Here is a 13,547-nt window from a genome sequence, read left to right as displayed (position 1 = left end):
CAAAGCAGATGAGCTTGCCGCGGCATCGGAGGGCATGGTATCTGACGCTGAGGACTCCCCTGGGCTGCCGCTTTCGGGCCTGCATGCCCAGGCTGAGGTCGACGCACAGATGGCCGACATGCAGCCAACAGCGTGGGCTTGGATTGGAACCGTCCATCCTCCCCACAGCCATCACGGCTGGATGACTGGTTCCTGGGGTCTGGGCGCCGCTTACAGCCTGCATGATGAGCTGACGTCTTCGTGGAGAGCACCCTTCTCCACTCGTCACACCGCCACCTGCTCATCCGCCCTCGCCACCCTCGACGGCGGAGCGTGCCATGGGTACACGGCGATTTCCCCAGGTGGATAGGGCAGTTGCGCTCCATCTATGCCCCGGAAGCCCTACCACCTGGCGGGGCCACCCTGTACTCCCTTCCCGGACCTGTAGAGCAACATCCTCGCTGACGCGAAGGCCTACAGCTCCACCGGACGCGCCGCTTCCGCCCTGCATGCCATGGCTCTCCTGCAGGTCCACCAAGTTAAGGCACTGCAAAACATGCACGGGGGTGGCCCTGATCCCGACACGCTGCAGGAACTGTGCTCAGCGACCAACCTCGCCCTGAAGAAGAATACCTGCTCGCTCCTTTATCAGCAGTTCACGTACATGGCTCAGCCACGAGCCACTGTTGTGGCCAGACCATTTCCGGCTTCTCAGAAAAATCCTGAATGAACTCCCATATTTGCGCCGCTTAAATACCCATATGTCCGGGGGCGGGATATGCAAATACTGGCTGCCAACTTCTCATTGGCCTTTTTTCATAGATCAGAGGTGGATATCGGCGCTCAAGAGAGACCCCTAGTGTCGCTTCTCTGACACAACATCTCGTTCCCTCCATCGGGGAACGGAGGTTACATACGTAACCTAGACGTTATTTTGCACTTGAATCCAGTTTTGTTTAAAAAAAGGGGGTAAAATGACATGACATTACTAATATTACTTCAGTTTCACTGGAAATTAAAGGACAAGTGCCTTGCATTATATAATGTAGTACCCAGCATAACATGCTCGTTTGAATACTTTAGTCAAATATAGTACGTCATCTGTGTTTTCCAAACTTGAAGAGTATGACTGGTATGGTATTATGCTATTTCAAACAGAGCCATAAAGGCACATAGAAATACATGGATTTGTATGTATCTAATTGAGAAATTAATGCAAGAGATATACAATAATATCTACAGTTTGTGCTTAACATTTAAATAAGAACAGACAATAATAATAATAACAAAAAACAATATACATACATACAGTATATATATATATATATATATATATATATATATATATATATATATATATATATATATACAGAAATGTGGATAAAACAACAGGAAGATTTAAGCACATGACCTCAGGTGAGGGCAGTTGTTCGAGTGGTAGATCATTGAGCGGCCGTCTCAGGAGCTTTCTGCACAGAATGGAGCAAAGGTGCTGGGCCATCACGGCCTGTTGCTCCACTGAGCAATGATTCTCCAGAGACAAGATCAGAGGACATGGGGATGCCTGCAGAGAGGGAGAAACATTTACATTTTTGGCCATTTACCATGGTAATACAATAGTTCTTTGAAGTTGTAAACACCAAGATACATGAACAAGCTATCATTCAGAATCCTATCAAAGTACCATGGCATTACAATCTAATACCATCACAGCATGCTGAAGTACAATTACACACTAAAAAATATTCTTCATGTTGTAACTTCAAAATTAACTGGATTTTCAAGTCAAAAATATTCTTTAACATCACTGAATCAAACTGAAAATACTAGGTTACACCAACACAACTCATTTTAATCAGGTAAAATAGCTCCTTAAGGTAACAATTGCAGGTTACCACTTTTTACAGTGTACCATGATGCAACAAAGTAAAATCAAAGTAAATCTTTGGTACAGTATGCTAATCCATTTTTATTCATAATATTAAATTTTTTCTATATAGGTTGTTGTTACGCTTCACATTTCTGCACCTTGAAGGCATACTGGGCAATGGTCTCAATGACTTCTTTAAAGAGCACTTTAGAGGTGAGAGTGTGTCCATGGTAGATCATGGGTTCTCCTTTATCACCATCCCAGCAGTCCAGCTCAACACAGCGACAGCCCTGATTCAGAGCTCTAAACACACAAACAACACACATTGAAACACAAGCACGTGAACAAAGAGAAGGAATGATAGATCTAAACATAGTAGGGTTATGTGAATTTTTCACCTAAAAATTTTAATTCTGTCATCATTTGCTAACCCTTATGTTGTTCAAAACACGTATGCTTTCTTTCTTCCTTGTAATATAAAAGATGTTAAGAAGAATGTTAGAGTCAAACAGCCTCACCATTAACTTTCATTGTATGGAAAATAAAATATGCAATGAAAGTGAATGCTGACTGAGTCTGCTATTCTACCTAACATCCCCTTTTGTGTTCCATGGACAGGTGTGCCATACAGGTTTGGAACAGCATGCGGGTGATTAAATGATGGCAGAAATTTCATTTTTGGGTGCAATATTGTCTTCTTTTGTATATGTGTACAAGCTGTACATGACAAACTGTAAAACTCTGTTGTGCTGGACGTTTTGACCCAGTTTAAAATCAGAAACATGTTTGTAGTTTGTGTTTGTAGGTGCTGTACCTGATATAAGGCTCTGTGCTGCTGGCACTGGTAACCTGATCTTTAGTGAGGTAGGTATTATGAGAGGAAGAGATGTAGTAATGAGCCAGTGGTCTGCTCATGTCCTGATACACGTGTGCATGATCAGGGTTGAATATGTCATTCTCTTTGGAAAGCATGTACATAGTAAAACCGTTCTGGGTCATGAATAAATTCTTCTGGGCTGAAGGACACAAGAACAAAATATTTCTCAAAAGCTAACACAGATAAACAAGGTTCAATAGAGAACTTATTTAGAATAAACTTTAGAAACATTTTACTGTTTAACTTTGGTATTACTACATTATTATCCTCTATTCTAGAAACAGGTGACAGAGCTAGTTTCAAGTGGGCTCCTTCTTTAACTTTATTTTATTTTTGGACAGTAAAAGTAGAATGAAAATTAAGGCTTGAACAACAAATTAAAGGAGAGCAAAAGCTAGCACACAGTGTCCATCAAAAAATCTTTCAGGATATTTATTAAGAGGCCAAAAAAGTGCTCAGTGCAGGAACAAAACGTTTCCAATGTACATCATTATCAGTGTACAAGTAAAACAACAACAAATGAATAACGTGAGATTCAAACTCATGTCACCTTCATAAGCACTAAGGCTTAAATTGGACGAGCACATGCTATATAACACTAGGCTATGGCTCTGGTGAATGTGCTCCTTTTGTTTCTACTGTAATAGCCTTTGGCCATAACTCATATTAATAACTTCAGTTTCATGTTTGAACAATTAGGAGCAAGTAACCAATTTTCATGTCCATGTGTAGTATTAATAATAACAAATATAGTAATAATAAATATAATAATAAATAACAATAAATATAATAATAATAACAACAATAATAATCATACATATAATAATTATCACTAATCAATAAATACTAATGTGTCAATAATATACTAATATATTAACTACATTAATATAATTCATTTAATAATGTATTTATTTTATTTATTTATTATGTGTAAAAAAATATATAGTATTTTTATATAAAAAATTCAGAGTTTCTCTAATTTTTCCTTCTTTTTCTTGTCTTCTTTCATTATCTAAGGTTATATTAAGCTGAAGAAAAATCATTAAGTTTATGTTGCATGTGACTTCTTGTATTAAAAAAGTTGTTATTACTATTAGACATGAAGTGTAAGGCTATTAAAATGGGGAAAAACCGATGTTCCACAACTGATGATGTTACAGTATAAAGATTACAAGAATCTATATTCAGATCACATGGAGCTTTCTCAATATTTAAACTACAGCATGTTTATTAACATGTAATAAACACTTAATAAGCATTAATGATTGTAATAAGCTGAGAGGATGGTAGTGTACCCCAGTCATTGAGCTCATAGGTGTGGATAAGAGTCTGCACTTGAGCCAGCGATGCATTCTCCCCCTGGTCACCAAGAAAATCCTGCAGCTCAATGGTGGTGAGCACACAGCCGTTACTGGAGTAATGCCTGAACACTGCATCCAGCTCCGGCCTGCGCATGAGCTCACGGCAAAACTCCTCAATCTCCACGTGATCCAGTCGCCCATCACATGACCGATCACACTTCTACAGAGAAGAGAGAGAGATCAAGAATGTGATTTTGAGAATCAAAACCTGTAAGCACCATTGTTGATCTCTAAATTCAAATCAATTTGAAAATAAACATAAAACTGTACATCAATTTACTGGCAAAATATGTAAAATAAAAGTCCATGGGGTGTGTGTGTGTGGTGGGTTCATGGTGGCATAAGGGGCAAGGGGAGCAGTGGAACAAAGTAAAACAGAAGACCAGGGAGGTGCTGGAGGAATTGACCAGGGTGGAGCATGCCGAGCAGGAGACTTGGGTGTAGCTGGCAGAGTTGGATACCAAGGTGGAACAGGAGACTTGGGGTAACTGGACTTGGAGAATGGAATGCTCTGACAGAGCCGCAGGGAAGGTGACCCATGGCGGAACTTTTGGCGGAGCACTCCAGGGTGGAGCCCGGGAGACGGAAAACCAAGGCGAAGTCAGGGAGACTGGAGACCAAGGTAGAGCTGGAAGAATGTCAAACCAGGGCAACGCTCCAGGCATGGAGGACAAAGGTGGAGCAGAAGGATCAGAGGGCTGAGTTGGAGCTGGAGGGATCAGAGAGCTGAGGTGGAGCTGGAAGGATGGAAGACCCTGGTGGAACCGAAGGGGTGGAGAGCCCAGGCGCAGCCAAGGGACCAGAATTCCGTGGTGGAACCAGGGGTTTGACAGACCAAGGCGGAGTCGGAGGGACAAGGGACCCTGGTGTAGACGATGGGATGACAGACCACGGTGGAGCCAATGGGTTGATGGGTCTAGGTGGAGTCATGGGCTCTAAGGGTCGAGGTAGAGACGGAGGGTCGGAACCCTTGTGCTGACACCACAACTCCAAAGACCACGGTGGATCTGGCTGGCCAGGAGACTGCGGTTGCGCCAGTGTAGCCCGAGGGCTGTGGAGAGCCAGCTGAGCAGGAAGATAAGGAGGAGCCAGGAAACTGTACAGAACCAGATAAGCCATGCTGGACGGAACCAGCGAAGGAGGAAGGGCCAGGGAACTGGACAGAACCAGAGAGTTCAAGCTGGATGGAACCAGCAGGGAAGGAGTCTCTGTGACAGTGTACAGAACCGCTGGAGGAGTCATCTCTGGGAGAGTGGACAGAGCCGTGGAAGATGCTGAGAGCAGAGCTGTGGAAAACTCTGAGGGTTGAATCACTATAGTTAGGAGCACTGGCAGCAACTGGGAAACGGCCTCCATGGTCGTGGGTACTGGCAGTGATAGGGGAATGACCTCCGTGGTCATGAGCACGGGCAGTGATCGTGAACATGGACAGAAATGACAGAGTAGGAGAACTGGCAGGGTAGGAGCACTGGATTTATCCTTACATGAAGGGAAAAAAACTCTCCAGATTAATGTTGATACATTCCCTCCAAGTGAGTTTTCCAATCTCTGGTAAGTCTATATTGCGGTGGTAATTCAAACTGATCCAAAAAATTCATTTTAAGTGTGAATCACTATAGTTCAGTCGGCTCGCAATACCCCAAAAGCGAGCACACTAATCCACAAGCGGAAGGTCGGCCCAAGACAGTTACAAATATTCAGTTGATAGATACATTTTTGGGTCAGTCTTTCTTTAACGAGGCAGGCGAGGAGTCAAGAGAGCAGGATCTAAATGCAGCTTTGATTTAATAAGATTTTTTGCCACCGTTCTTCTGCATGGATGAATCTCATATTTGAGGTTAACTGAACTTTACCTGTGATCAGAGATATTCACCTGCAGAGTAGGAGTCATCATGAAGTGCTATTTTCGCTTTGATGTTATTTGACTTAACCTGTTGCACCCCCTTTTTGAGCACAAACCATGAAAATGATATACTTGAACTTAAATGGTTGTATTTTCTGAACCCTTTGGAGTATGGACACAGTTGTATTATCTTTTGAAAGAACTGTTGGCTGTATTACATCATTCACATTTATTAATGCAGCTTGCTTTTGGTGCCACTCTGTGGACATTTCACCAAGAAACTGGAGCTCATACATGCCCATAAGTTCAACAACACTTCTAGCTTTGGCCCCTGGGGGCAGTGATTCTTGTTTTGTTAAGCACAGACCTACTGTTGCTGAATTCCCAGTGTGATCAGTCTGCTGCAGATATACAGTATGTATATAACAGTAAAATAACACTGTCTCACACACACACAAACCTTAAAGAGGGTACGTGCATACTGTTCATTCAGGTCAATGTTGATCAGCTGTAGCAGGTGTTTCACCTCATCATAGCTCATCTTTCCATCTTGGTTTTGATCTGCACATCTCAGATAGCCTCGAATCCAAGTGTGTACAATTAGGGAAAATATGCAAACCGCCATCCACACATTCACAATTCACAGTATATTACAATACTGTAATTTAATTGTTAGGCAGGCCAGGTTGGGTCTTGTTTGCAGGCCTGGTTCAGGTTTCAATTTAATGTCTCTGCAGACCTCTATTTTTTTGTTTATCCAGTTATTCTCAATAAGACCTCATTTCGTTGAAAGCATGGGTACCTACTATGTCAAAGGACAGCTAGCTACTTAATAAAGGTGTTACCATATGTGCATTTAAAATTCAAATTAGAATGTGCATGCACTCTAAAATAGACAGCAACTGTATAAACAATATCATTAAAAAGAAAATATATCTTAAAGATGAGAAAGGAAAGCAAATGGTTTACAAGTTAAAAGCAAAAAGATAAGAAAGAGGTAAATAGAGGAAAACAGAGTGAAAAAGATGTGGGAGGGAAGAGAAAATTAAATGAAGAGAGATACAACAGCAGTGATTCTGTGGTTCACTAGTGCAGTGGAGTGGTTTGTACTGTAGATATCTGCATCCATATGTGGTCTATATTAAGTCAACTCTCTCTCTCTCTGCTTTGCTATTCTGAGCTACTGTATCATGCGCAGTAAGGGAGAGGCTGTTTGCATTTGGATTTACATTGCCTAATTGTTGTGTATCAGTTGCTATAAATGGCACTAATATACAGGGAACATGGGTCTCCATGCAGTTTAGAAGAATCTGTACAAGTGGTTGCACCCTTTGTGCAGGCATAGCTGCAGTAGGCCATAAGGATATTGGTCAAGCTTTTCTTTCTGGCTCATGTTGGAGATGCGGTCTTTGAGCGTACGGATGCCTCTGACCCAGTGCTCTGCTTCCTCCTGTGTGGGACAGCACAGATCCAGGCTCTTCCTAGCCCCGCGGAATACCACAGTGAAGCAGTGTGTCTCTGGAACCAAACCTGCCATTCGTCGCAGACACTCTGACTGACATCCCTCACGCACACACTCCACCTCTGTCACAGAGACTGAGAGAAGGGAGAAATCACACAAAAAATGTATAGTTGGAGCTCTACTGTTATTATCATTACATCATCTGTTCTTTAAAAACTGTTTGAATTGCATTTTCTGATGCATGGTCAAACAAAACAAAAAAATAAATAAAACAAAATAGTGCACAGAACATTACACAGAAATGATACATTTCACTAAAACATTAATCTAAACAGTAAGTCTTGGCTATATCCTTCGAAAAAGGCTGTGACACTCGATTAGTTAGTGGTACCATAAACAGTCTGGAAACAACTAGGATTGTTTCCAAGCCACTCAGAGAAAAAAAAAGTCAAGTCATTGCAAGGTCAAAATGTAATTGCTGTGTGTGACACTTCCTGACTCTGTGTGTGTGAGAGGATTTATTTGGCAGGTGTAATACATGACCTGTGCAAAAGAGTGGCAAAAGAATTTCACAATGTGGCCACACAACAAACCACAATCTTTATAGCCTTTGGAGGTTGAGGCTTTGGATATACAAGCTTTCCTACAAATAAGAAATGTACTGCTATTTCAATGACGATCAAGTTACTAAAGGTCGGTGTATTCCATTTTTTATGTAATGAACTTTTCCTTTACTCCATAGTCTTACATAATTTTTCAGTGTCTATTATTCTGGAAAAATATCCCTCATGTTCTGCTGCTTGAACTGTAAGGCTTTGCAGCTTCACTGTTAAGTTTTGCATTTACATTTATTTATTTGGTAGACACTTCTATCCAAAGTGAGTTACAAAGAGGAAGAATACAACATAATTATAAGGTCAGTAGTACGAAATGTGCTGCATTCAAAAAGTTTCAATTGCATCAGAAAAATACTAATTAGAGTGCAGCAAGACTAATATATGCAGTATTTACATTTACATTTACATTTATTCATTTGTCAGACACTTTTATCCAAAGTGACTTACAAAAGAGGAAAACATAAGCGAATCATCTTAAGGAGACAGTGGTACGAAAAGTGCCATACTACAAAGTTTCACTATCATCAGAATAGTATACACAACAGATTTAAGTGCAACAAGAAATGTAAATAATTATTATTATTTTTTTTTTTTTTTGTGACTGGTTAAGTGCTCTTGGAAAAGATGTGTTTTTAGCCGTTTTTTTGAAGATAGAGATTGAGTTAGCTTCCCGGATTGAGTTGGGAAGGTCATTTCACCACCGTGGTATGATGACACTGAAAGTCCGGGAAAGTGTTTTGGTGCCTATTTGTTTTGATACGACAAGGCGACGTTCCTTAGCTGACCGCAGGCTTCTGGCGGGAGTGTAGTTCTGTATAAATTATTTTGGGTATGCTGGAGCAGACCCAGTGACTGTTCTGTATGCCAGCATCAGAGCCTTGAATTTAGTACGTGCATGAACCGGCAGCCAGTGGAGAGAGACAAAGAGTGGTGTAACTCTCTTAGGTTCATTAAAGACCAGACATGCTGCTGCATTCTGGATCATTTGCAGAGGTCTAATTGCACATGCAGGAAGGCCTGCAATGAGAGTGTTACAGTAGTCCAGTCTAGTTATGACAAGTATACTAATATATTATATACTTCGTCTTCACCTCCATGTTGTGCATTTAAAATCATTAAACACACATCTAGTCATGGATTATTTACAACTGTCATAGATTTATTGCAACACAAATTTTGACTGGAAGAATAAAAAATAATAGTTAATTTTATCTAAGGGTCATTAGATCTACAGCTCCATAGAAAAAGTAGTGAAACCAAAGACTTGGTCAAAACTGTGAATTTAAATGCACAATCCAGAAATAATAATAATATCCAATAATAATATCCACAGAATGTAGGGTTTGGCACTCCAGAAAAATATTATTTTTTAATTGTCATTTTGACATTAATGTGAAAAAACTGACATTACAAATGTGGTAGTGACAGTAAAAGTAGTAATATATAAATTATATTATGAGTGTATGGTCAAGTGCTTATGGAAAAGATGTATCCTTAACCATTTTTTGAAGACAGAGGAGTATGTTTTGTGGATGGATTTGGGAATGTCGTTCTACCATCGAGGAACAGGGAAGCCGAAAATAATGCAAATTATAATCACGAGTAAAAGCACAGTACAGTATCGCTTACCTCCCTAAGTTCTATTCTCCAAATATTCTATACTAATATAATACTAATATGCATAATATGTCGCAATTGGGGAAGAAAAGGACAACAATTTGCTTATTTAGATGAGCACAATTATAAACATTGAGGCAGAAATACCATTATTAACCTTAAAGAAAGTTGTTGAATTTAGGTTTTCCAGCTTTCAGCAAAAAGGAAGTGGCTTGAGCCCCTAGAGCCACCCCATCTGCACGTGTCTGCCTAAATATAGAATGTAAGAGCAAACTAATTGAGGAATGATTATTTCTGTGTGAAAATGTTGCATGTGTGTTTTGTGATACAGAGCAAAGTGTAATGAGAGAAATAATGTTTTGATGCTCCAGTGAAGCTTCAAGAATAGGATTACAGCAGGAAGTCTGATTCTCTTCACCTTCGCAGAGGATTATCATTCCATTTAAAGAGCATAAGTGTGATTAAAAAAGGATTAACAATCATTTGAGAAGCTAGAGGAAGATTAGGGCTGATAGAACAGCACATATCCCTAATGTCTCTCGTCAAAGCAGAATCTGTGGTATGTTTTCATTATGTTGGGATCAAAGGTTGAATTTGTGTGATTAAAAGAGATTACCAATCACCTGAAGAGTGAGGTGAAAGTAGAAGATTGGGACAATTAATCGGCACATGACACACAATGTCTCTCCATAAAGCTATGGTGTTTAAGTTATGATTACAGCATAGGTTAAATGACATTTTATCCTCAGATCTTGATCTTATCCTGATCTTCAGACTACCATTAAAATGCAACTCTAAACAGTTCCTATTAAGAAGGGAAAGCTGGAGTTAGAATAGATAATATCTAATAGATAATATCTAATTGAAATGGAAATCTAATTTTCCATTTAAATGATCTGGCTTTGTTTGACATTTGCATACAAAATTCAAACAAGTAAGTTTGCAGAGAGTTCAGAGCCTATGTGTTGAAAGAAGAACAAGAGTGTTTGTGTTTTTAAAAAGATTCCGATCATTGTTTTTCTTTCTCTAAGGTTTGTCTCTGATTTCTTAAGGCCTGAGTATACTTTGGTTGTCCGCATTGCTGAACCCTCCGCACACAGTATGCGTGATGCAAATTTCGCCATCAGCACAGACAGCGTGGCCTGACCGAGTGTGGCCCAGATTTCCTCGACCCATGAATGCGGTCCTTGTCTGTGCGCATCATCGCCGCATGTGCCGGCAATTGTCTGTACTAAAAGAGTATCACAAAGCAGTTGTAGTGGGAATGCCTCGAACATGTCAGAGGATTGCACAGAAAAACGATTAATAAACGATCTGATTAGTTTTATAACTAATACAGACTTTCATTCACATGACCCTCTCTCTGGTAGATCACACCATGTCTTAAAGCTTCCTGTCTTCTCCTGATATTCAAGAAGAGTTGTTCATGTTGTTAATGAGCTCGCTTTTAAATTTTATTCTTTTTGTTTTCCAGGGACAAATAATGAACAATCGGTTCAAAACTAGTATACTCCTGAAAGTTGAAAATCTGACGTATCACACTATAATAACGGCTAGCTCCTCACTTCCAGTAAAATGTATCATGCAGAATTTACATGAAACTTCTTCTGAAGTTAAATGATAACCAAGGCTGTAACCAGGATTTTTTAAATACTGAGGTCAAAAATATGAAGGTAAATTGGTGCAAATCAAATGAGCACCTGTGACAGTGTTATTTGTAGTTGTAGAGATTAGCCGCACATGTGTATCAGTGACTTTGAAGTCACAGAGAAATTTATTTTAAGAGTTGCAAGCTTGTCGATTTTTTTCTCTCCCACAAACACAACAGTTACACCTTCTCAAATTCTTCATTGCAGGAGCACAAATCCTTTTCTACGAATCACAAATTAAGAAACTTGTATGCTCACATTTTTGCTACAGTTGTTGCAGTAAATATGGTGCAAAACACATTCACACACCCGCATCAAAAAATGTGAAGTCATGGACAGATTTGGCTCATCTGCAAATCAGTATGTGAATTCATCCAACAAGAGTTGCACACTTGTAGAATATTTTCTCACAAATATTGTTTTTTTCTTTGATATTTTTCTTGCACAAACACAAGTACAAAACTACAACTGCTTGAATCTGCTGCTACGAGTCTCAAACACTGTTTTTTGCACACTCTCTCTTCTGCACCAGATGTCTGTGTAAAATATGGAGCAAAAGTTAGTTGTGCATCTGTAGAGACAGTAGGCGGGCACTGTTCAGAGATCAGAGAATTTTGGCCAATCAGAAGAGCTAGTTTGAGAAAATTAAAGGCAACATCACCCCAAAATTCAAAGTGCATCCAAGCACTTGGATAATTTCCTCATATTCAAACACTTAAAAAGCTTTCCTTTATAGGTTTGCTCACATTTTTAAAGGATTATAGGTTAGAGTTACCCTGACTGTTACTGTATCCATTTTCAAGTAATTTAACTGTACAGTTTTTGAAAAATGTAAAGGCAAAATCAACTCAAAAATTCATCCTAGCACTTGCATCACTTCCTCATGTTCAAACACATCATAAAAAGCTTTCCTTTATAGGTTTGTTATTAATAAAATTAAAAGCAAAATCACCCCAAAAATCTTATTTTGTCAAGGCACGTGGATCAGATCCTCATATTCAAACACTCGTAAAAAGTTTTCATGCTTATTAACATATGAAATGTGAACTCATTTAATGTAGTATTGGACAAAATTACAGGGAAATACACTCTTGACATCATACACAGAATGTCTTCTTACATATTATGTTTTATATAGCATTGAGATTAACTTAAACTTTAAAATGATCTATCTAAATGAAAACCCAGACACAAGTGACAGATCATAGAGATAAGGAAAGAGATTTCATAACACAAAGAAATATCAAAACAATGTCATGTCCTTGTTTTCAAATGATCACACATTTATAAATTATTTGCTTTTCTTATTTCAGATAACAGCTACGTGCATCTTAAAGTACAACCGCACTTTCAGCATGCTGTTGTACTCATGCACAATCCATCTGAATACACAACAGTGTCTACTGTGGCGTCAGCACCTGATGCACACTGATACACACACCTAATAAAATTAGCTTCTCATATTAGCTTTTTGTCTTATTAGTTAAAAATTACATATTTGCATTTGTATCTACTGTGACATGTCATAACACAGGTTACATAATACTTATCACACCATCTTTCTGTAATTGACTGTTTATAAAACTCTTGTTTAAATTGCATTAGGTTGTATTGCAGTATTCTCATTATCAATCAATACTGTGCTTAAGGTGTTCTTGAGAGTCTTTGAAGGCACCTATAAATAAAATGCAATATTATTAATAGTAATTATAAATTATTATAGGAGTAAGCTGGAGCAGAGGCTGCGGCAGAATGACACCTGGGAGTTCTGCAGAAGCATGAGGACCATCACTGGTTACAAGCTTTCTGGACAATAAAAAACAAAAATAAAAACAAGGAAAGGAAAACTCGATAATATATTTATATATTGCATCAAAACATGAACATGGCCATTTTCAACTATTCTTACTGAAATAATCACAAAAACAATAACATAACTTCAAAGTAACTGCAACTTTGGCACCCTTCCCAGGAGCGCAGTGTAGACTAAACTCAAATAAGGTACATTCCAAATTAGGGTATTTTACAGGGTGCAAGAGCCTGTTTGATGAAATTAGTTTAGACAGGTCAATATTTTCTTTAAGCTATGGCGTTATGTATTTGAGATTTTCTTTATTTAAAAAAAAAAAAAAAATGAAATAAAAATATTAAAAAAGGGGGAGGCTGAGATATTATGGATATTATTTCACTGAACTTCACTTGCTCATGGTTCAAACAGTCCATTTGTTACTAAGGGGGTTGTTGTTGTTTTTTACATCAATACCATCAGAGT

The 13,547-nt window shown here is 39.0% G+C and overlaps 1 protein-coding gene across 1 annotated transcript in view; it reads right to left on the bottom strand.

Moving 5' to 3' along the window:
- The window catches only part of LOC127648085 (1-phosphatidylinositol 4,5-bisphosphate phosphodiesterase delta-3-A-like), a 51,599-nt gene that overhangs the window by 11,055 nt on the left and 26,997 nt on the right, over positions 1-13,547 (bottom strand). The window contains exons 3-8 of the mRNA XM_052132690.1: positions 7,298-7,526; positions 6,391-6,520; positions 4,022-4,247; positions 2,664-2,865; positions 2,008-2,152; positions 1,391-1,543 (exon numbers count right to left, since the gene is read on the bottom strand). Coding sequence (XP_051988650.1) covers positions 1,391-1,543; positions 2,008-2,152; positions 2,664-2,865; positions 4,022-4,247; positions 6,391-6,520; positions 7,298-7,526 — 1,085 coding nt within the window. The remainder of the gene's footprint in view (positions 1-1,390; positions 1,544-2,007; positions 2,153-2,663; positions 2,866-4,021; positions 4,248-6,390; positions 6,521-7,297; positions 7,527-13,547) is intronic.

The sequence above is a fragment of the Xyrauchen texanus genome, chromosome 8, assembly GCF_025860055.1.
Source record: "Xyrauchen texanus isolate HMW12.3.18 chromosome 8, RBS_HiC_50CHRs, whole genome shotgun sequence".
NCBI classification, from domain to species: Eukaryota; Metazoa; Chordata; class Actinopteri; order Cypriniformes; family Catostomidae; genus Xyrauchen; species Xyrauchen texanus.
Note: the sequence above shows the minus strand (reverse complement) of the source record. Positions and strands in the feature narration are given on the sequence as shown.